At 44.9% G+C, this 24,858-nt stretch overlaps 1 protein-coding gene across 5 annotated transcripts in view; it reads left to right on the forward strand.

Moving 5' to 3' along the window:
- Nucleotides 1-329: 329 nt before the first annotated feature.
- LOC147895499 (CCA tRNA nucleotidyltransferase, mitochondrial-like) overlaps nt 330-24,858 on the forward strand; it is a 113,259-nt gene continuing 88,730 nt past the window's right edge. For all 5 annotated transcript variants that reach the window (XM_087383658.1, XM_087383659.1, XM_087383660.1 and 2 more), the window contains exons 1-4: nt 330-795; nt 905-1,038; nt 12,892-13,009; nt 13,249-13,304. In XM_087383658.1, the coding sequence (XP_087239784.1) occupies nt 427-795; nt 905-1,038; nt 12,892-13,009; nt 13,249-13,304 (677 nt within the window). In that variant the 5' untranslated portion in view covers nt 330-426. The remainder of the gene's footprint in view (nt 796-904; nt 1,039-12,891; nt 13,010-13,248; nt 13,305-24,858) is intronic.

Below are 24,858 nucleotides of genomic sequence, written 5' to 3' on the forward strand. Positions count from 1 at the left end.
ACCTCCCAAACAAAAGAGTTGCATGCTTCGAGAAAGCAACATACGTCCACGAAATCATTATCTGACACAATGTTGCATGCATCATTCCAGTCGATTTGCTCTCAAAACCAGTGCCATGAAGAGCCTTATCAAGAAATGAACAATCTTAATCGCTCCAGCCATGCACAAGTTAATCGTATGCTAATTTTGAGAGCCATCCTCGCAACCGATTTGGCCACAAACCCAATTGTGCTCTTATTTTGGAGGCATTCGACACAATAGCAGGCACGTGGACCAATAAAGAATAAGATAAACACAAATTCCGAATTTTGCCACTTCCAACAAAAAATGTTTCAACTATGACGATATTGGAGCGTTTGGAATTGTAAAGAGTGCAGCAGGGAACGAAAGTCCCATGGAGAGATTGTGATCGGGAGCAAGCGAGCTATGGTGCCGAGTAGCGCTTCCTCAAGCTTGTCGAGCAATTTCGCAAAATGGGTTTTCGCAGGGAGGCTCGCCACCACCATGCGCACCTCCATCAACCACCTGCTCACTTGTCATCTCCTCCTCCTCCACCCTCACGCCCAACAAAATGCCGGGCGAGCTGCCTTCCACCGCCCTTTGCCCAAGCGCCTCATCCCCATCATCCGTCGCAATCACTCCTCCGCCCCTCCCCTACGCAAAGTCGTGCTTGTGCTCGAGAGCATCCAGCTCACCGAATTGGAGGAAAAGATTTTTAGCTCACTCAAAGCCGTCCTGGTTCACTTCAACTTAAAGACCCAGCTCCGAGTTGCGGGCGGCTGGGTGCGGGATAAGGTGCCGCTTGCCTTCCGCGAAGCTCTCTAAATAGGAGGGAGAGAGGATTAATTTGTTAGTGGATGACGGCTGTTTCCGATATATTCTGTTGTAATTTGTTTCATACCAGCTTCTGGGAGAAGAAGAGTGCAAGGACATAGACGTAGCGATTGATGATATGCTGGGCAAAACCTTCTGCAGAAAGGTGTATTGGTATTTTCGCAGCATTGGTCTGGAGACACCTGGTTTTGGGGTCATAAAGAGGTGTGTTCTTGCCCACCATGCTACTCTTATAACCCTCCTTTGGAGACGATAACGTAGAGTAAGTGTATTCTTCATCGCTTCCTTCAAATAAATGACGTGGTACACTTAATCTTTGTATTTTAAAGTGTAAGGATTCTATAACATCCTTGGTGTAATCTCGATGAACTCAGAGAGATGACTAGCTGGTTATTCTAATGATGCCCATATTCATACGGGGGGTTGCTCATAGAGATACTTTATTATTACCTTCTCCCTGATTGCTTGTCTTCAGGCCCAGGTCTCGTTTCTGCATTTGTGTGAGCATTATTTGTACCGATCGAAATGCACCATTGGGCTCTGATGTAATTGCAAATTTCATAGTAACCTGTGATAGAGTTCATGTCTGTTAACGTACTGTGTCATAATTGTACTTTCCTTGTATCTGCTTGAGATTAGCAGGACGTCCTCCCAGATATATAGTATTTTTGTGTGCACGCCCGCTCCTGTATTGGGCTCAGTTTCATGATGGACTTTATGGTTCTTGACGTTGTAGTTACTCATAAGGTTGAAATTGCAACGTGGATTTGCTTTCACAGGATGAGGTTGGGCACCTCAGGGCGACGTAGACTACCATGGGTAGCACTATCCTCCTTTATGCTATCCTCCTCTTTGGCCCTAGCAGCTGAGGGTGATCATAGAAACATTACACATGAGAGAAACTTCGTGATCACCCTCAGTTGTCATCACTCATAAATTTGCAGCTCTCTAATCAAATTGTAGCAACTCTAGATAGCTCGCACTTCAAGATTAACTTAGAATTAAGAGCTGGAATCTCAAACTCATAAAAGACAGCAATGAATCATCACGATGGGAATTTGCAACTGGGAAGAGAGGGGGAGAAAAAAAGAAAGAAAGATGTATTAACATCCGCGGGAGGCCTCACGGCCTATGGACAAAGTACATCAAATGGAAAGAAACTCATACAAGCCAAAAAGGGCTGAAGCAAAGGGTGTGCTAGGGCCCTTGCTGAGTGCTATGATAAACTAAACTATACAGCTCAAAATCTCGATCTCAGAACAAAAGTTAATAACAGGCACCGTGGTGGCTCTCCGATGGGCTGCAAAGATATCCTGGGTTTGCATCTGTCGGGTTGTCTCTCGCCAAAGTGGAGGGCGTGGTCTCCTCACCCTCTGTATTTGAAGAGCTATATCAATAATGATGCCTCATCTCGGCTGTCTCTCTCCACTGATCGATGCTGCCCGCATGTCTGCTAACTCCTCCTCCATCTCTCTGTGGCCGGGAGCCGACTCGAATGCATAAAAGTTCGTGACATGTCGCTGTGATCGGTCTACTTCAGCATCTTGTGGTGCTGTCAGTGCCTGCTGCTGTCTAATATGTCGCAGTAGCATTTCTCTGTATTATTGCATCTTGATAAAACAACAGCCCGATGCAGACCTTATTCATGGAAGTGGATCAGTGGGGAGAGTGGACCAAAACCATGCCCCTCCTGAAAGAGGCAGTGCTAGCATCTCCAGATCTCATTATAAGCTAGGCAGACACATAAGAAATGCCACTCTATCTCAACTGTCTCCAATGTGCATAACCTACAAACCTGCTGCTCTCTAGGTATGCCTGCAACACTCCTTGTCTCGATCCCCAGCTTATTTGACGAGACCCTGATCTGCCCAATGACAATCCTCAGTCCATGTGAGGCTCTCCTATCCTCAAGGTATTGGTTTCTAATGATAAGTCCATCCTCTAATACTCTCAGAAAATGATCGTGATAGAAAAGATCTTGGTGGGGAACTCTAGCCCCCCCCCCCTTCCCCAAGTCCGAGATGTATAGAGCTGAAGGAGGTCTAGCGTATGATACGGTTAATCTCATCTCGAGGGATTGCCTCAAGTGGTGCAGCCATGTTGTACTTGAAAGAGGGCTGTTGGTCCATCTGGATACTGTGGCTGGCAAACCATGTGGATACACGTGCATACTATGTATCAGCCCCGCTATTTGCTAGTCATATGGAAGACTCTACTGCCTCTCTCGGTAGTTGTAAGATGGCCCCAAGCTTGCTCATGTGCAAGGTGAGATCTCATCTCTCTATACTCGTCAATATGCCCAGGATTCTGAGGCATCGTCCCAATTGGGGCATGTGCTACAAATCGGGTTGTGGGGAAGGGTCTAGCCGCAATGTCCTATACCCTTGAGACAAGGATATCCGAGGCACGGGGTGAGCTCAATTCCAGCCTCAGCTGTCATTCAGCCATGACCAGCTTTAGCTCTGGACTTCGTGCTGCCATTTCTTGGAGGAGCACTGTCTCAGATTTGCTACTCGACGCATTGGTACAACTCATTGTACGTCAGTACCGCTTAGTGTCAGCTCCGTACAATAGGTGCTGACAGTACCGAACTATTCAGTCGCCACTAGTTAGCTCTGTGCCTCTTCATACAATTGTACGGTTGTGCGTACAGTCCGTATGATTGTACGGATTTGTGTTCTTTGACTGATTTGTACATGCTGCACCTGTCCATACGCCTGCACACGACCTCTCTATGGCTGCCCGTACTCTTCATGAGAAATTGCCTCCAAAACAACTGTCTAGCACATATTTGAGCCGCCAAATTTGGGCCTTTTGCTGTTGATTCTGCTTTGTGGTAGATTCAAGTTACTGGGTGCAGACTTTGCAGGATTGCAAGTGTGCCGTATAGTCTGTCTGTACAGGTGTACGGACTGCTAGGTTCTTGTGTCAGTTCTGCTACAGCCTGTTACTCCCAGTTCAGCTTGCAATCCTAGCTCTCATTTGCAGTTTGTAGCTCATATTTTGCAAACCAGGCAACTCAGTTGACTTAGGCATTGCCAGAATGTGGAAGCCAAAAGTGATTCCTGTTACTTCTCCCCATCCCCTATTAGAAACGTTGCATCTACCTATACACTGATGTATCATGTTTCTAGTGGTTCTTTAGCAAACAGCAAATAATAATCAGCCCGGTAGGAGATAGGGGTTGTCCTGGACAATGCTCTCTGGCCGCAATGAGTTCTCATCCTCAGGGAGTCCTTGCCACTTGATAAGATACTCGGTGTAGACTTTGTTTCAGAGTACGTGATCCCTGAAACCCATGATGCGCTCCGGAACATAGAGAATGTGGCCCTCCTCATCCATAGGTGGTAGCTTAGGAAGGACTTGGACACGCTGTCCGACATGTGGCTTCAGCAAGGACACATGGAAAACATTATGAAGCCTGGAGGTCCTGGGTAGCTCCAACTCATACGTCACCTCGCCACCTTTGCGGAGGATCTTGTAGGGACCCTAATACTTGTGAGCAAGCTTTGTGTTGGTGTTACCCTTCAGCGAGGCGTAACGGTTCTTATGGAGGCGTAAGTGCACATAATCCCCTTCTTCAAAAGATAGATACCTCTTGCGTTCATCCGCATACTTCTTCTGCTTGGCTTGGGCATCCTGCATATTCTTTTTAGCCAATTGCAGAAGGGCATCCATACTCTCCAAGTCATTTCTTGCTTGCTGATTTTTTACAGCCATGTCTGCAACTAAAGATAGCATACCCACTGTGCATCCATACATAACCTCGAATGGGCTCATGCCAATAGAGATGTGCTTGGTACTATTGTAACAAAATTCAGCAAGTGCCAACCACTTATCCCAAGACTTCTGTGTGTCATGACAAAAATGCATCAAATACTCCTCCAGCCATTTGTTCACCCTTTCTGATTGTCCATCCGTCTCAAGGTGGTAAGCAGTGCTAGGTGTAAGAGAAGTACCCACTGCTGTAAATAATTCTTGCGAAAAGTGACCCATAAAATTTGCATCTTTGTCGCTGACAATCTCCTGAGGGAAACCATGATGCTTTTAAACATGCTCGATGAACTGCCAAGCAACGTGTGATGCTGAATAACGGGTCTTAGTGGGTATGAAATGGGCATGCTTTGTCATTTGCAACCACCACAAAAATGCCATCCCATCCCCGCTCTGTGGAAGGCAACCCTGTGATGAAATCCATAGCAATGTGAGTCCATTTGCCTTCTGGAATAGGTAATAGCTGCAAGAGACCCGCGGGTAACCGGCTGTTCACTTTATTTTGCTGGTAGGGCAAACATTCACTGACAAATTTAACTACATCCTCCCACAAGCCATCCCAGATAAAGCTTTGTTTGACCTTTTCATATGTCTTAGTAATACCTGCATGTCCTGCCATAGGAGATGAGTGCATTTCCTATAAGACCAGCAGTCGGTACTTTGAATCTGGCACCAAATAAATTCTGTCCTTGCACCACAACAGCCCATTGTGCAGCATGCCCTTGGCTCGATGGCCTCTGTAACTCCACAAATATGGAAGCTGCCTTAGAATCCTGCATGTAATCTTTCCTGAATACCATGAATCCACTCCTGGTAGATGGTAGAAATGGTAGACAAACTGCAAGCCCACATACGGGATAAGGCATCTGCAACCACGTTTTCTTTCCCTTTCCTGTACTCGATGTCGAAATCATAAGACTGAACCTTAGCCAGCCACCTCTTCTGCTTCATTGACAAGTTGGGCTGCGTAAGGAAATACCTGAGTGTCCTATGATCTGTCTTAACCTTGATTTTGCTACCATATAGGTAGTGGTGCCATTTTTCAAAAGCATGGAGGATAGCCAACATTTCCTGATCATACACATGATAATTTAGTTCCTTGGCATCCAATTTCCTGCTTTCAAAAGCAATTACCCCGTGTTCCTGTCTTAGCACAGCCCCTAATCCTTTGCCATTGGCATCTGCCTCCACAGTGAAAGTACGTGAAAAATCAGGGCATACCAACACAGGAGCATGAGTGAGGGCGAATTTTAGGTCTTCGAAGCTGCGTTGTGCATCTTTAGACCACAAAAAAGCATGCTTCTTCAAAAGGTCTGTCAGAGGGGCTGCCCTCTTGGCAAGCTTACGAATAAAGCGCTTGTAGAAGGAAGCAAGACCTAGAAATCCCCTCAACTGAGTAGGGTTGCGTGGCTGCGGCCAATCCTCAATGCATTTCACCTTTGCAGTATCCACTCGAATGCCATCCTTGCTCACAATGTGACCAAGATACTCAACCTCTTGTGCCATAAAAGTGCATTTGCTGGCTTTAGCATAAAGCTGATGCAACCTCAGAATTTCCAGCACTTGCTTGACATGTTTGATGTGCTCCTGCTTATCCTTGCTGTAAATGAGGATGTCATCAAAAAATACCAGCACATATATGAAAAGGAGAGGCTGAAAAATGTTGTTCATGAGTGCCTGGACGGTAACTCGTGCATTTGTCAATCCAAAAGGCATCACCTTGAACTCATACAGTCCCCTCTCCGTGCGAAAGGCTGTCTTGTGCTCATCCCCAGTGAAAAACTGAGCACCCTTGAGTTCATCCAACAGGTCATCTATCCTGGGGATGGGAAACCTGTTTTTGATGGTGACCTTATTCAAGTCTCTGTAGTCAATGCACATACGGTAAGAACCATTCTTCTTTTTCACCAGGAGCATAGGGGATGCAAAAGGAGAAGTGCTATGAGTGATGAAACTCTTCTGAAGTAAGTCCCTCACTTGAGTTGCTACTTCTTCCCGTTCTACCTTAGAGAGTCGGTATGGGGCCTTATTGATTGGCTTATTGCCAGGTTCCAGGACTATGGCATGATCTACATCTCTTCTTGGAGGCAACTGTGATGGCAAATCAGCAAACACATCTGCAAACTCCGAAGCAACTGTGATTGCAAACTCCGGAGTTTGAAATCTCTGCATATCACAATCATCAACACGGGGAGTGCCACCCTCTTAATTTATTGACACATTTAATGCATATATGGCGCTGCCCCTCTTGAGCTCTCTGGCCAACTGCCTTGCTGAAATGACCTGCAATTTAGGAGCTGCAATACCATGCAATGTAACTGATCCATCCCTGTGGACAAAGTTGAGTGTTAAGGCATTGAAATCCATGCTGATTTTGCCTAGTGATTGCAACCAATCATAGCCCAAGACAACATCTATTGGGCCCATGTCAAGTGCCAAGAGATCACCTGCGAATGTATAGTCATCAGAGATCTTAATCCTTGCATCTTGGCAACAAGATCTATTGATCATATGCTGTCCATTGGCCACTTCTACTCTCAGCCCATGGTCTATCGTAGTAGCAATCAGTCCCACCCTCTGTAAGGTCTTGCTGTTAAGAAAACTGTGGGTGCTACCGCTGTTCGCCAACACATGCACAATCCTGCCATTAATCATCCCTGTTAATGTGATAGTATCAACACTTTTGGCACCCATCAGGGCATGCATGGAAATAGTATAAAGTGTTGGCTGGGCATCCCAATAAACCTCATCCTCATTCACAGGAGCATTACCACCTGCATCTTCACGTGCATAAAAAGTTATTGCATCGTGGTGCTCCACAGAAAAGAGTGTTGGCCTATGGCCTCTCATGCCACCACAGTGGGTAGAAGCTCATACGAATGCGAAGCATGAGTGTCATGCGCAGTAGCACCACCAGGATCAAAAGGAAAGTCAGTGCCCGTTGTGGCTCCAGTGTCAGGAGCCTCATTTGCATCATGTGTATTTGCCATCTCATCCTAAGACGTATCCAAAGAACCTGGGGCATCAAACAAATCCTTGTCGTCTGAGAGGTCAATGATCATGCTGAGCTTGGCAGTACCACATTTGCGCATCTTGCACACATTCCTGTGCTCAGGAGTCCATTTCTCGCCACATTTAAAACAGAAGTTGGCCTTCTTTCTGCTGTCCATTATTGCCCTTGTATGCTGTTTTATCTCAGCCTGCTCATTTCCGGTAGTAGGCTTTCCTCTAGGCTTGGCATTAGGATACTTGTAAGGCCTGGCATACGGCATCTTACTACCTGAGACAGTAGGAAAGCGAGGAAATGGTGCTGCTGCAGATTTCTTGTCAGTCCACTCAGCAAACTTAGGCTTCGACTCAGTGTCATACCCCATAGCATGCGAGCTGCCCATGGCATTTTTGTGCTTGCCGGCATATTTAGGCTCGAATACTTCTGCAAGCTGAGCTGCCCTCTCAATTGGTTGAGGGTTATGTGCCTTCACATCTGCAGTGATGCTCATAGGCACGACGGGCATCTGCCATAGAACCTGAGATGCCTCAAAACATGGGCGCCATTGCATAATCAGACTCAACAAGAAAATCTGCAAATATCTCTCTTCTACTGGAACTCCAAAATCCCAACCGATGAGTGAGAAATGGGAGTCAACACTTATCCACTGCCATGTGGCATAAATCTAAGGTTTCAAAACCTTAAAATGAAAAATGCATAACAAAGAGACAAAATCGAATACACAGAGATCTATAACTCTGAAAATCCTCCACCGAATCACGTAAGAACTGATAGGTAGGGGTTTTTGGGCGTCCGAAACGCAATGGGATAGACGGTTTTGGAAGCCATCGTCTCAATCAGTGGGTCCAACACATGGATTGAAAAACGTTTTTAGAAACAGAGCTGTTTGTAAACTCCACCGGAGTGTGAATGATGAGCAACATAGAAGTTTTAAGACCTCTTGAGTCCACCGGAATTGACAGATCTGCAAATTGTTGCTCCAAACTTGAGTTCCAACACCTGGGTAGAAAAACGCAGAAAAGAATGAAGGTGTTTCCAAGCTCCTGAACTGAAGTGGACACCAAAAGCAAGCAATGGTTGCCTCTACAAGTCAATACGGAGTCTCTATCATCGAATGGAATAGGAAAAAGCTCAAAAAACTACTTTTTCTTTGAAAACACTTAACAGGCTCTCAAAACCACTTCGCAAAGCCAAAGTGACTTTCCAAACGTTCCTCCAAGGTCTCTACAGACTCGGATGCAAGTAAAGTCACCCACAAAGCTTCGCACAGAGCTTCTCCTTCCTCCCATAGAGCTGCTGAGCTTCTAAGCATTCATGCACACTCAGCTAGATCACCCGAGCTCTGATACCAGTTGAGAGTGCTCTCAACGGAAGCAAGAACGGAAGAGGGAGAGAGAGAAACAGAGAGCCACACAAGTTTTGGTGGGTGCAGAACACTATAATCTTCTTTTTCATTCATTTATATATGTGTTTGAGTATTGTACATAACCGGGGTAAAGGCACAGTGACCTTTAACCCCCACAAGAGAGGGGGCAGGCCTGCAGTAGGCTAGAGGACAAAATAAATTCGTCCAAAAGGTCCCACAATGGAGGGAGAGGATAGTTGGACCAGAGCAAAGGAGCAGAGAAAGAGGGGACAGACCTCTAGTAGGCTAGTGGACATAAGAAATTCATCCAAAAGGTCCCACAATGGAGGGAGAGGGCAATTGGACTAGAGTAGAGGAGCAGAGAAAGAGGGGGCAGACCTGCAACACACCTAAGGAGAAGACAAATTCGCCCACAAGGGCCCACAAAGGCATAAATGAGATTTGGGGATGATGTGGGGTGGGTGCACATGGGAGGGTGGTCAAGCATGGGTTAAGGGGGGGGAGGATGGTTTGGGTGGTCCCCAATGTAAGAGGAATAGCAATAGGGGATCTCTGCATGCCTTCCATCCCCTGCGTGGAGCAATCAAAACATCCTGACTGTGTGAATGGTCCTCGTGCTGGGGTGCGGATTGCTTGCCCTTATCCTGCATAAGAATGGCAGATGTGATCTGCTGACCAATCTGCTGTCCCATCTGGATAAGAGCCATATCCTGCATAGCCATTGATGTGGTAAGTTGCTGGCTGAACTCCTGTATTTGGCGGAAAGCACCTTGAAGCATAGAGGAAAAGGCATCAGAAACTGCGTCTGCGCTGCCTGCACTTCCCAGAATGCATGAGAGAGAGGCTGAGTGGAAGGAACCTCTGCACCATCAGTGGATGCAACCACTGTGGCAGGGACTTGCTCATACTGAGCAGCCTCATTAGAGTCATGTGATATATCACGAGGAACACGCTTTGGTGCCATGGTGATTGGCCATGGAGAGAGAGCTCGAATGTAGGCAAGGAGAAATGGATAACAAAAACTCTGCTGTAGTGAACGCCGGAGATAGTGTGTGGAAAACACAAAAATGTCAATGGAGAGGCTAAGAAGAAAGGTCGTCGAAGAAGCTTAAAAACGGAGCAAAATGGTTCCAAACGGACTTTGAAAGGCCCCTAAAAAGAGGCTGAAAGTGAACTCTAAAAAAAAATTATTGTTTTTTTTGGGGGGGGGGTCCCTTAAGTCACCTAGGACAGTTAGTACAGCAATAACCTAAGACTCCTAAGGCAGTTAGGATCGTTGGTTAGTCTAACCTAACCAACCGATGAGGTAGTCAATCCTAGTTAGTTTGACCCAACCTAACCAGACCAAACTAACTAAACCTAAACAAAGTAATTGAACCCACTAACTAGCTAGACCTAACCAAACCTAAACTAACCTAACCAAGTAACTCACCTAGACCAACCTAAACCCCAACTAGCTGAACCTTAGCAATTGCTAAGGTCTCTAGCGGCACAGTGCCGACGAAAGGGTGGCGTCAACGGGTGCGGCGTGGGCCAGGATGGTAGGCTATGGCGGCTGGTGGGCTGAGGACCTGAGCGACGGATGGGCTGCAGATCGAGACCGTTGGGTAAACCCATGCATGGTACGTTATGGCGGCTTATGGGCTGAGGGCCTGAGCAAGGATGGGCTGCAGATCGAGACCGTTGGGTACACCCTCGCAGAGTAGCTCCTGAACAGACGGGCTGCTCACGATCGATTTGTCTGGCAGTCGAGTACTGTCTTGGGAACAAGAAGCCCTTTTTGAGCTCACGAAAGCGTGAATTTTGATGCTGTTTTTGGGAGACCCAGTTGTAGAGTGGCTTGGCAAATGCTATCTCTAGCCACATCTTGATGATTCTGAAGCCCTTGGTGATGCTGGTGTCGAAACTTGTTGGCCTTGTGCGACTGGCGTGTGCGCTGCTCGTTTGCTAGTTTAGCACAAGAGCCTTTTATTGCACATAAGTCGGTCGTTGTTTGAGTGTTATCGGTTGGTGGTGGCGTAGTATTGGGATTCGGAATGAAGGATGAAGGGGAAGTGAAGGTGCCAGAGGTCGGGGCTCTGATACCAATGTAGAGAAGGCATAGGGACAGATTTGGAGAAATGGGGATAGAGGAGGAGAAGGGAGAGAGAGAGAGGGGAAAAGGGAGAGGAAAGGGTAGGAGAGAGAATGGGGTAGGAAAGAGAGGGGGAGATTGAGATGGAGTAGGGAAGAGAGAGAGAGAGTGAGTGAGCGTAGGCAGGAAGGAGGAAGGGAGAGTAGATAGGATTAGATGTCACATCGAAAAGTACATAGTAGGGGATGGATGGAGACTTATATAGTCCCTCCACATTTCCCCCCTAAAGGGCCTCTAACTTAGCCTCTTTTTCCCCTTCATTACGATAAATAGAGCAAAAAATTGAAACAAGTAGAATCATATGGCAGACGATGCAGTTGCACTTGCTTTGCTGGTTCCTTCACTCAAAGACACAAAACGAGCTGGAAAGTGCATAATTTTTGACTGCTACAGCTCTCTCTGTGGGCAGCTCTCTCTGTGGGCAGAAAGTACAGGAAACATTTAAAAAATTGAAACAAGTAGAATCATTTGTCAGATGATGCTGTTAGTACAGGAAATTTTTGGAATAACTATGAGTTTGCTCAAGCATAAATGCTATCCAAGGCATTTAGAGTGGTGCAGTAATTACACTCATGTGTATCACCAACAAACGCCCTATCAAGATGTGAAGAACACTCCATTCCAAGCATATTATGGGTTGTTCCATTCGATTCCGCATTGTTTGAGCCTAATGAATTGGATCGTAGATAGAAGTGGGCCATTTGGACCTGTAAGTCAGTGAACTCTTGAAACTCTTTAGTGGAGTTGTGAGATATGAGAAACAAGAGCACAAGCTTAGAATTGGTAAATGTGTTGGTTGTCATGCTCGTCTGTATGCGGATGTTGGGAGGTGTTACAAAGCATATAGCAAGAAGAGGGAGAAATCACCTGGCTTTCGGTGATGAAGCTGTTCATGAAAGCTACACACAAGCCTCAACGAGCCTGGACTTGTTTAGAGGATTTTGAAACTAGAACACTCCATTCCAAGCAAATTAAGGGTTGCTATATTCGATTACGCATTGTCTAAGCCTAATGCATTGGATCGTAGCTAAACACGGTACTTTTGCACCTGTGAATGAACTCTACTATTAACAGAGCTGAAAGTCTTTAGTGGTGTTATGAGGTATGAGAAACAAGAGTACAAGCTTAGAATTGGTAAATGTGTTGGTTGTCATGTCCGTCTTGTATCCAGATGTTGGGAGGTGTTATGAAGCATATAGATGCCAGACGGTTTTCTGAGATCAGCTTTCATTTAGACAGCTTTTTCTTATTGGTCAGCTGGACTTTAAAGCTATTGTTTTCAAGTGTTTAACTTCTTTCTTGCGGTCTTCATTAAGGCCTTGTCCACCTTCATCTATGGTTGTCTTTAGTTTGTGCTATGGATGATTGGAATCAATGGTTTGTAGTTGTGGGTGACCTAGCAAACAAAAGCAATGGGCTTGGGGGTACTCCCAAATTCCGCTAGTTATAAATCCTTGTTAACACACTCAACATGTCCATTGGTTTCTAACTTAACAAATTTTCTAAATTTGTACGATTGGATATATTCTAGTCGTACAAAGGTAGATATATATACATTGTTTTAGTCGTCTGCATGCAAGTAACATACGTCATGGATATTTTGATTAGGATGTTTTAATGCTCATCTATTCAAAACAAAGGTTTGTATATATTGGATGTCACGAAGAATGAAAATTACCAAGCTCATTCTTTTTGTAAAGTATTGCTTGAAGATGCAAACCTTGATGTTTTGTTTTTTCTTAAGAATGTAATGAGTGTTTTTGCTGGGTGTAGTAATCCTATGCAGGCTAAACACCTCGAGGTTGCCAGAATGCAGATATTTGGGGTTTTGATCGACTTTGTAAATTTGAGACCTGAAAACTACACTGAAAATAGCTCAATTTCCTTCACGGTAAGATAACATGAGGTGCAATCATCGTTTTTTCATGATAAGATAAGATGAGGTGCAAACTTACGAGAAGTATTCGGTCTTTCTACAGCTTTTATTTAATCGGCCATAGTATTTCATAGAAAGAAATGAAAAAATGTACTCTGACTATCAATAGTGATTTTAAAGCTTTGTCAAATCTAGTTTCTTCCTTAAGGGTTGGATCCTTCTACGTTCATCAATTGTTTCTTTGTGGCATGAAGGAAGATTTTGGGACAGCTACACAAGATGCATACAGACGTGACCTGACAATAAATAGGTGTGTGTACTTCTCTCTATTGCTTGACTTTGGGTCCATATATTCTATGTCACGAGACAATTTGTAGGTTTGTGTACTGCTTTCTAAGAAGCACATTGTATTATTGTGCTATGCTTCTGCTTTGAGAAATCATATGGCTCATGAGATAGCTATTAGGAATAGTCTATTAATATACGTGGAAGCTCTAATATGGTATGATGTGAGTCATCCACGTTTCTAGTGGAAGACATTTCTCATGGACAGGAGTTTGATTTGGAGAAGATTGGCAATTTCCTGAGCATAGGGCAGGTGTTATGTGCATGAGGATGTGGTCTAGCATGAGAATATTGAATCCGTCCAATAAAGGCTAATAGCTTAGGAAGTGGGATCCAAAGTAGAACTACTTCCCCAATTTTGCTGGCACAAGTAGGAATGCTCCCCCTAGAAGGAGAAGTTTACCAATTTATCCATTACATTAATGAAGTAGAAAGATGGACTGAAATAGGCCGCGGCGCAAAACCCTCAAGAAGCCATAAAGGGGCATGTGTGGTATAGCAGTGCTAGAAATATTTATATTTCCTAAGGCAGTGGCCAACGTTATACTTAAATCCTTGCTTCTTTTTTGCCCACATCTCTTTCCCTTCAGTTCTTTTGAGGCTGGGGTTGTTGGAATGGTCACCTCCCCATCTGTAAGCCCCCATATGAGGAGAGCCAGGGGGGGGGGGGTGAACCTAGGCAGAAAAGATAAGGGAGGGGGCTGCCACATGGGCAGCACCTCACAGTGAAAGGGCTAAAGGGGCTGCCACATGGGCAGCACATGGGCTGCCATGTGGGCAGCACAGCACCTGGCAGAGGTGCCTCAAGGACTGTGTGTACGGGCTGGAACAGGCCCCTAATAGAGGCGCACAGGAGGGCAGTCTGAGGCGACATGTGGTGCAGCAAAGGCGCACACGTGTGGGCAGTACAAGGTGCAAGAAAGGGGGGCAGCAGAGGCGGGTGTACCAGCAGTAGTTGGGCTGGTTGGAGCCAGCCAACCAAGCCTTATATAGGCAGACAGAAGGGGCTGGGAGCCTGCCTTGGAAGGAGGGCTAAAGCCCTTGGAGTGTGGGCCAAAGGCCTTGGAAAAGAGGACCCTAAAAGGGGCTGTCTACAGCATATATTCCTACAGACCAGGGTCGGCCCAAACAGACCCTAAAAGTTGGCCAGACTAGTTGTTTTTTGGGAAGGTCTTTGGGCCTATAAAAGGGGGCCATTATGCCTTATACAAACATCCAACTATCCAGCAAGAAAAGGAGCAGCCACACCACATTGTATGAGCTCCTGGGCAATACTATTAGTCTTCCGCTGTGCGTACCCTTTGTTGGGTCAATTTCTAGCAGGGGTGGCTGTTTGAACTTTGGACAGCCACTTTCTTTTTTCCCTCTATGTCCTCCTAGTCGCTATATAATTGATAGACTTTATGTATCAATAATTTTGTACATGGCATTTTTCATACTTAATATATTATGTAGTTTAGATGTACAAATGCATTGCATTTGTAGGCATAAACTCCTATCAAAATCAGAAAACGTCTGTTGGAATGGCCACCTCCCCATCTGTAAGCCCCCATATAAGGAGAGCATGGGGGGGTTGAACCTAGGAAAAGGGAGTGGGAGGGGGCTGCCACATGGGCAGCACCTCACACAAAGAAAGGAGAGTACCTGGCAGAAGGAAGCTCGACAGAGAATGGCCAGGTGATTGTCAAGGACAGAGTAGAGTTGTGCAACATCTCCATCCAGGAACGAAGGCGCGATGAAGTCAGCCACTGTACGGATCTGTATGGGCTGCTCCAGGGCAGTGTATGGAAGGTGTACGGGCAGGAAATGGTGCCGGCAAAGGGCTGCAGCATGGCGAGGGTATGTGGGCAGGTGTACAGCCTACAAGGTCGTCTCCAGCAGCAGCAAAGGGCAGCCTAGCAGGAACCCAAAAGGGCCTGGCTAGGGCCCTTATGTAGGGCTGGTTGAGCCAGCCAACCAGGCCGACCAGCAGGTCGGCTGGCTAGGGTTGGGCCAGCCAACCAAGTCGGCTAGAGGGGGTCGGTTCATCCCCCTTCTGGGTCGTACGGAAGGTATACGGTTAGGACATGGTGCCGGCAAAGGGCTGCAGCATGGCAGGGGTCTGTGGACAGGTGTACAGCCTGCAAGAAGGTCTCCAGTAGCAGCAAAGGGCAGCCTAGCAAGAGCCCAAAAGGGCCTGGCTAGGGCCCTTATATAGGGCTGGTTGAGCCAGCCAACCAGGCCGACCAACAGGTTGGCTGGTTAGGGTTGGGCCAGCCAACCAAGTCGGCCAGAGGGGGTCGGTTCATCCCCTTGCTCGGTCGGCCATTTGATAGGGCCCTTGGGCCTATAAAAGGAGGCCATTGTGCCTCATACAATCATCTAACATTCAGCAAGAGCAGGAGCAGGCAGGAGTAGCTAGAAGCCATTGTTAGAATTATTATTATATTCTAGGTGGCGGCCAATGTAATGTAATAAGTGGGTTAGGGGCACTTTTTCCTCTAACCATGGTCTAATCTCTAACTACTGTCAGTTATTAGATAGAGTTTTGTCACTTAGACAAAACCCTCATCTCTTTCATTGTACTTCACTTCAGTTCAGTACATTTGGGGAGTGAACTACGTTCAGCTAACTCTCTCCATTTTGCTCACTCTTGCTCTTGCTTCCATTCTTTCTCAGATTTGGTATCAGAGCAGGTTACCTTGCTTGTGAGATCGACCCTCCCCATTCCAAGCTTGGGAGAACTAGTTCGTACAGCTCTTGTCACTACACTCCATTTCTGCCGTACACCCAACGATGCTCCTGCTGTACATCCTGTTGTACAGCTCCCGCTACTTGGTCGTACAAACCTGCAATCAGCGTCCATACTGTAGTACAGGTATCGTACCAACTGCAGTTGCCATCCGTACAGCAGGCGTCAATGTTTGCCGTACAGCTGCCTATCAGTCCTCCGTACACGGTCGTTCGTACATTGTACGGACAAGCGCCTGTACATTTGCAGCTTTGCACTAGGTCTGATCTGCTCCAGTCCATACAACTGTATGGTTGTTAAAACCAGACCAGCAGGTTCGGACAATAGCATCAGTGCCGTATTGTCATACAATGCTGAACCTGCTTCTTGCTTTGTGCATCAGCCATTTTCTTTGCAGGGCCTTTTTCAGCAGAGGATTCTTTGGAAGGGCCAATTTGTAGGTGTAGTTTGCACTTTGCATTTTGTGGATTGGGTAGGTGTGAGCACAGTAGGTGAAATTGAGTTTTTTGGCAAAATTTGGGGCATATCGTGGATTTGCCCCAATTTCAGCTCAATTTCTTCTCGAAAATTGGGGCTTTTGATTTTACACTACAATTTTGTAGTGAAATTTGGGGCTTTTGTAGGCAAAGTGTAACTTTGGCAACATTTGGGGCTTTAAAGCAATTTGCCTCCTTTTGGTTGCAATTTCTTGCAGAAATTTGGGGCTTTTGTGTTTGGAGTGCAATTTGGTAGTGAAAAAGAGCATTTTGGTGGTTTGCAGGCAGTTTTGGACTCAGAGTGAGTCAATTTGCAGACTTTGGCCACTTTTTGCAGATTTTATTTGCAGTTTTTTGGGCAATTGTAGAGCATTGTTGTGCATTTCGAGCCTTTGATAGGCTGTGACATTATTTGTCACCGTGGGCAGATTTTCTTTGGCAGATTTTACTTGTGCATTTTGTATCCCAGGAAGGGATTTTACTTGGTCAGTTTGCTGTGTTTTTTGAGTTTATCTGGTAAAAATGGCCCAAAACAACCCCAATGAGGTGTTCGGAGTCCTCACACAGGAGCATAAGTTGGATGGCACCAACTACTTCTTGTGGAGTTTTATGGTTCGCAATATCTTGGTTGGCAGACATCTTTGGGATTATGTCAATGGAGATGAAGCAAGACAAGATATAGTGGCCACACACCTCACTCCTACAGTTGGAGGCAGGGGTAGAGGTCAAAATGCAGCACAAGTAGCTGGAGCTGCTGCTCCAGGAGCTCCCACAACAGAGCAGAAAAGATGGGACTCTAGAGATGCACAAGCTCTTTCAATGATTTCTCTCTCTGTCAAGAGGTTCATTATACCTCACATTCGGTCATGTAAGACATCAAAGGCAGCTTGGGAGATACTAGAGAGTATGTTTGCAGCAAGAAATGATGCCAGAGTTTCCTTTCTGGAGCGCAAGCTTTCTCATACACATATGGATGAGGGAGATTTCCATTAATTCTCACCTCACAAAGCTTCAGGACTTGAGGGAACAATTTCTGAATATTGATGAAGTCATTCTGGATTCAGAGATGATTACCACCACTCTGAATTCTCTTCCCGAGTCCTATCTTGGTTTCCACACCCCGTTGAATTTGTCATTGAGGGGGGGCAGCAATCCTCTCTCTTTTCACGAGTTGGTAGGACTTCTGTTGCAAGAGGAGCAGACACGAAGAAATATGGCAACCCGGGCTGGCGAGCATGCCATGCTTTCCAAGTTCAAGCGCAAGGGTTAAGGGCAACAAAAGCAACATGCCAATCAGCCCTCACATCAGCATAAAGCTGACTCAGGACATCCCTCTTATAAGGCTAAGGGTGATGCAGATAAGCAGAAAAAGAAGGGCATTTGTCACTATTGCAAGAAGCCAGGTCACTATATTGGAGAATGCAAAAAGCGCATAGCTAAAGAGAAGAAAAGGGATTCAGGTATGGCTGTGTTAGATGCATCAGCTTCTCATTCTCATGATGGGGGAGATGTTGTAGCCAACTTTGTGGAAGAGCACTATGCCTTTTGTCTTGCACTTCAGATTTTTCAGTGGGTAGTTCAGATGCTACAGGCACTAATGATGATGACCCTTATGCTTTTTTGACTTGCAGCTATGATCCTTCAAAGGATGCATGCTCTCTTAGTGTCAATGAGACACTAAATACTTGGTATTTTGACAGTGGTGCTTCAAAGCACATCACTTCCAAGAAGAGTCTTTTTGCATCTCTGCATCCTCCACCTACCAAAAAGAAGGTGACTTGTGCAAATAATTCTTCTTATTTAGTGTGTGGAGTGGGAGACATTATTCTCACATCCACAGATGGCACAGATTTCAGAATTTCAGATGTTCTCTATGTGCCAGGCATAAATAAGAATTTGCTTTCAGTGTCCTCTCTTAATAGAGGAGGTTTTCAGGTTGTATTTGATGATGATAAGTGCGCAGTCAGAGACAAAGAGAATGGCTATGCTTTGATGTTGTCTGGCACTTTGTATAGGGGTCTTTTTCAGCTTGATTTATATGTAAAAAGCGCGGAGTTATGCCATGTCAGGTATGGGCACATGAGCTATGGCAGCTTAATGACACTTTAGAGGCATGATATGGTTGATGCATTGCCTCCTTTAGAGTCACTTCCTCCTCATGCATGTGAGGGTTGCATCCTTGGCAAGATGCATAGATTTCCTTTCAAGAAGGATGGTGCAGTGAAAGCTACACAAATTACAGCTTATTCACAGCAATGTCTGCGGTCCCATGAGGACACCTGCTTTTGGGGGTTATCTTTATTATGGTACATTCGTAGATGACTACACCAACTACACTTGGGTCTATGGTCTCAAGGCAAAATCAGAAGTGTTTATGCATGTCAAACACTTTGTGGCTATGGTTGAGAATGAGATAGGACTCAAGGTGCAGACACTTCGCACTTACAGTGAGGCTTACACCTCAACAGAATGGCAAAGTTGAGCAGAAGAATCACACTCTTATGGAGATGGATAGATGCATGCTTATGAGTAAGAAGTTGCCTCACAAGTTTTGGCTTGAAGGCCTCATGTGTGCCAACTATATTTTGAATGGGGCTCCCACAAATGCTTTGAAGTCAATCACTCCCTATGAGGCATGGCATGGGAGAAAGCCTCTTGGGGATCACTTCAGAGTTTTTGGTTGTGTTGCATATGCCCACGTGCCTGTGGAGTTTCGACACAAGTTGTCAGATGAGGCACTTAAATGCATTTTTGTGGGGTATACGTCTCTACAATCTTGCTTTACACAAGATTTTTGTTAGTAGAGATGTTATATTCTTTGAAAATTCAGCACATACACATGCTGAGTTTCAGATTCGAGCTTCTTCGAATGATGTTTTTGAGGGGATGCTTCTTATAGCATTTGGTTCCTCCGCTGAAAATCAGAATGTACAGCAACCTCCTCCTGATCCACATGCCCTAATTCAGCCACCGGTTGTTACATATGTTATTCTTTTTGGAGTACTACTCCAGGCAGAGAACCTCAAAATTTGACCAAGTGATGATAAACAAAAATTCAAAAGACAAAGTGCTTAAAAAGCATAGTCTTTATTTTCAAAGTTTGATTCTTCATTTGCTGATGGAGTTCTTCCTTCAGCCAGATTTGCTTTGTTGTTGAAGTAGTCCTTCTTCACAAGAAGTGATTGATTCTCTTTGTTCTTCATGGAATAACACATTTCCTTTTCCAATTGTAGGTAAAGGAACTTAATAAGTAAGATATATTTGAAGCATTTTCCTTGTGCACCAAATACTGTGTGAAGATGAGATCCCGAGCTTCATGTCAAGTTTCAAAGCCATCAATGTGATGAATGTATGAGTCACTTAATCCCAAAGCAATGATAGCAAGAGCCTTCTTGTCTTTGATCAACCAATTAGCTTCTTTTTTTGTAGACTTCTTTTCCTTTCCATTCACAACATTCCATATCTCCATAAACTTAGCTTTTGTTTGCCAAGTATGGAAACTAGTTCCATCAAACCTCTCTATTTGCTTGGGCTTAGTCATCTTTACAATTCAAGTACTCATCAAGAGAGAATCACATAGTCATCATTCTAAATGCAAAGTATAAGGACACTTATGATCTCTATGACTGAGTTCTACTACTCAAGTACAATCAAAGCAATGAAAGTCTGCAGTAAATAATGAAAGCCCCAAACTTATGGTGATTGCTCAACACCCTTTGACCAAAATATTCTGTCAACAGAGACCAGAGTAGATTGGAGGGTGCAATTCTCATAGCTCATAGCTCTATTCAAGGGGATTTTTATGCAGGAAGAAAGGCCTTATACCAGAGAAGGTCCTCCACCAAGGAAGCGCGCAATGTTGCGCCAGGTCGCCATAGCCAAGCTTGACAAAGTCGATTGGTTTTTTCGCGTTTTCTCCTCCAATTCTTGACCAAACGGGCTCAGATTTCATCAGCAGCTTGCCTGTAGTGTCGTCCAGCTCGAGCTCAGAGGAATTTGTAAATGGGTAAGCACAGAGGCGGCATTACACGATATATCGGCAGACAATCTTCATGTTGGCGTTGCGCGTACAGAAGAAAACTCTCTAATTGCTTGCAGCTGGAAGGTCGCCCATACACGAGGAGTCTACAGCTCAGAGGGTTTGAAGAATGGTCGCGTATAATGGGAGAACTGAGCTCTCACAGATTTGGGGAAGAAAGAGGAAAATGGAGATGATGAGTTTATGCTAGAGAGAGCATCTAATGCTAGGCTAGGCTAGATCTAGAACCCTAAAGCTCTGATACCAAGTGTAGAATCCCGTAGGATAGAATAGATGTATCTTGGAGAACAATGGCTGTCTGCAAAATGTGCATGCCAAAAAATCACCTGCAAGATTCACCTCCAAGGAAGAACCTTTGCATAAGTTTGGCATGTACAGATGAAATCCATACTGATGTATAGATGCAGTACGGACGCATTACGGATGCATGGCTGTACGGAATGTGTACGACGAGGTACAATGAGCTGGAGCAAGAACCGTACGGCTGTACGGTTGATGGTGTACAGACGGAATGTCGACTGTACGGAATGCTGAGACGTACTGAATGTTGGAGTACGGTACGGAATGCCTGTAGTACATTTGAAACTGTACGGACGGGCTTTGCAGGATTGTATGGCCAGTGTACGGTGAGCAACTGTCTTGTTGTATGGAGTATACGGCAAAGTACCAACAATTACTAGCGTTGTACCGGACGGTGTTGACGCAAGGACGGTACGGGGGCTCCCACTTGCGATACGGCTTCCACGTGCAGTACGAACAAGGACAACGAGCTTGTACGGAAAGTTAGCGTACGGACAGCCAGTGCCATACGGACGTACAGATTGTGAGAGATTGTACGGACGAAATCTGTACGGACGAGCTGTGGTACGGCGCTTGAGTAGGAAGTGTATGGATGATCTCTGACGGGAGCTACGGGCTGGAATGTTGCAAGCTGTACGGAAATGGTACGGCAGTTGAGCGATGGACTGTCCGTCAAGTGAGGCGACAGATTTCCGTACAGTCGTACGGGCTGTACGGACGACGCGGTACAGGTTGAAGCTCCGAGATGTCGGCGTGGAGGAGTGAGAGCAAATACAGAAACTACCTGCTCTGATACCAAATGTGAGAATGGAGGGAGCAAGAAGGCAAGCAAGCAAGAGAGGAGAGCAATTGTAGAGTGCAATAAACAAGATAAGGTGAGTACAAGTGAGGAGATGGTTTTGTCCAAGTGACAAAACCATACTAACCCACTAACTGTGGTTAGGGGGAAAAACCTCCTAGTGAGGGAAAAGTGCCCCTAACTCACTTATGGATTACATTGGCCATTGCCTAGAATATGCCAATAATTCTAGCACTCCTAGTCTCTATACAATTGATAGACGATATATATTAATAGTTTCATACATGGCATTTTACATACTTTATATATCACGTAGTTTAGATGTACAAATAGATTGCATTTCTAAGCATAACTCATATAAAAAATATAGATCGCATTTCTAAGCATAACTCATAAAAAATATGAAATGTTTCTGTTCAGAACCTGCGAATGTGGAACGTTTAGATCTATGCATCACTTTGGCAGCTAGGCCCCCACATGGCAGCTTACTATAACAGCTTTGGTTTTTTTGGAGATGAGGAATACATGTGGGCTTATCACTTCTATGCAACGGTACTTGCGGAATTAATGGTCTAGTTATCTAGATGAAGATGGAGATGATCAGATAATTTCCTGCGGTGGGTCTAGTATTGTAGACTACATCTTGGTCCCTTCCTTTGCACTTCTATAACTGACTTCCAACTTTCAAGCCTACACACACATGCTAATCATGCGTATCTTTTCACAATATCTACTTATTGTCTTTCGTCAACATTGATAGAGCCACCACTTTAGAGATCTTGATATGACCCAGTTTCAACATTTGCCTAGTGATGTTTGCAACTCTTATCTATGCACATTCTTTTGATCAGAAACTAACAATTTGTTTCAGCTCAACTAAAAAATGAGATACTCGGCACAAGAAGTATGGCTCCATTGACAAAATGTGGTTGTGAAGGTAGGCCCTCATGGTGGGGAACACCATCAACCAAGATCAAGGATAAAACGAAATGTTGGAAGGCAAAGGGACCTCTTACTAGGAGAGACACAACGAAGGACTATATGTGCATAAATTCTTACACACAACTCTTTACCAATCTTTCCCTAGCACCGCCTAAAAAATTGCTCCTCAAACCGAGGGGTATGATGAAGATTGCAAAGAATCGCTTTGCAAACTTCTTCATGAGAAGGCCTAGGGGCTTTTCTTTACCATCAAAGTCTAAAATAGAATATAGAAGACATGGACCTCATAACAAAAGCACCTTCATTGCCAAAATTGAAGCTTCTCTTGGGCACTCACTGCAAGAGATGCTGGCTGAAATTTGTATAAAAGAAGTCCCTTAGATTTTACTATGGAGCAGAGACATGGGTATATCTCATATGGCATACCTTCACCTCTCCCTAACCTCTCCATTAAGCCCACATCAGTCACCCTTACGTAGAGCTGAGATAGTATTCTCTAGATAGAGTACGTCCCAAATGGTATGGCGATCCTCCCTCCGAAATGGCTCACCTACTTACCCTATTTTCCCTCTTTCCTAGACTATACATAGGGTAGTACCGTTCACCAAGCAAAAAGACGTAATGGAACCAAACAATGACATCACACAGACTGCAGATGGCCACAAAACAGGCAGGGTGTACTATTGTTTTGTGATATTCGGAGCAATCATAAACCGGAACTCAAAAACTTTGATTTCTCATATGGTCCTGCTTTGAAACTGCAAAAGGGCATCCATCTTTTCCAGATCATCCCGAGCTTGCTGATTGTTGACAGCCATATTTGCCAATTTAGGAAGGTATTCTAATTTTGGACCTATACATGCTTCAAACAGGCTTATCTCTATATATAAAGGCTTGATATTGCTGTATAAAAACTCTACAAGTCCAAGCCATTTATCCTGAGATTTCTTAGTGTCATGGTAGGAGTGCCTCACATACTCATCTCCCCATTTGTTCGCTTTCTAGATGGACTATCTATCTAGGGATGGCATGTATACGTACATAACACACATACTTTTTTTTTTGGTGAAACTAGTAACTATATTATTAACATGAAATCAATGTACATGACATTAGACTCCAAAAGAGAGCCTAATGGAAGAACTCAAAAACAGTCAGAAAACACTTCAAGGCTAGTAGCATCCAAGTCCCTGGCAGCATAACTATCATATAAAGATTGCTCGAGGGACATTCTGAAGAAAGCATATGCCTGAGGAAACTGTTGTCCCATCCTAGAATGCAATCTCTGTGTCCAAATAGTCCATAGTACCCAAAAACGAGCCCAGTGAAAGAAAAGGAGGAATGGAGACATCCGAGATGAGAAGCATCCAAACATCCAGAAGAGTTTCCCGAATCTGATAGAGGGAAACCGAAGCCGCAGCAAATGAGAGACATGAGTGATCAATATCCGAGAGTGCGGGCAAGACCATAACAAATGGGGAACTGTCTCACGGTGATGAGAGCAACGGGGGCAGGAAGAGGAAGCAATACGACGTGCTGCCAATTTCACCCCAGTGAAAAAAGCTCCCACTATACATCTCCAAAAGAAAAGCCTCTGTTTCAATGGCAATTTAGCTTTCCAAATTTTCTTGAGTTGTGATTGCCACCAAGATAAAGGCCTATCCAAATTCCAAAGAGTGTTGGCATGCTTATCAATCCATGGCGGTGGAAGAAGAAATCTGTAGACCATCGAGGAGGCCAGATTATGCATTGAAAGTGAACAGGTAGCGGGAGATAAGGAAGTCAGATTCCAGTCCAGTAATCTGTCCTGTACAAACAGTGGAGGAACAAGAACAAATGGCTGCAACATAGTTGTAAGTATTCTCCAAATGGGCCTATGATGCAGACCCAAGGGGAATGTCTTGCAAGCTTGTGGAAATGAAAGCACATAACCATGTTGATCCACAACATCTCCGACAACTCTTATGCCCAATTTCATAAGATTATATGCTTTAATAGGTGCCTGTAAAGCAAGAGGCGATTCAAACACCTTGCTCCAATGGATGCTTTCCAAGCGAAGAGAATTACCATGATGGGAAGAAGCACCTGACCATTTAGCATAAGAGAGAATTCTCTTCCAATCATGAATAAAAGCAGTAGAAACAGGACAACCAGGAATTTTCCCCTGAAATGTGGTCATGACTGCTTCCCAGTGATCTGTAATCCAATGCCCATATGCATGGGATGTCATGT

The sequence above is a fragment of the Dipteris shenzhenensis genome, chromosome 13 (assembly GCF_047967505.1).
Source record: "Dipteris shenzhenensis isolate YYH24624 ecotype China chromosome 13, Dip_SZ_1.0, whole genome shotgun sequence".
Lineage (NCBI taxonomy): Eukaryota > Viridiplantae > Streptophyta > Polypodiopsida > Gleicheniales > Dipteridaceae > Dipteris > Dipteris shenzhenensis.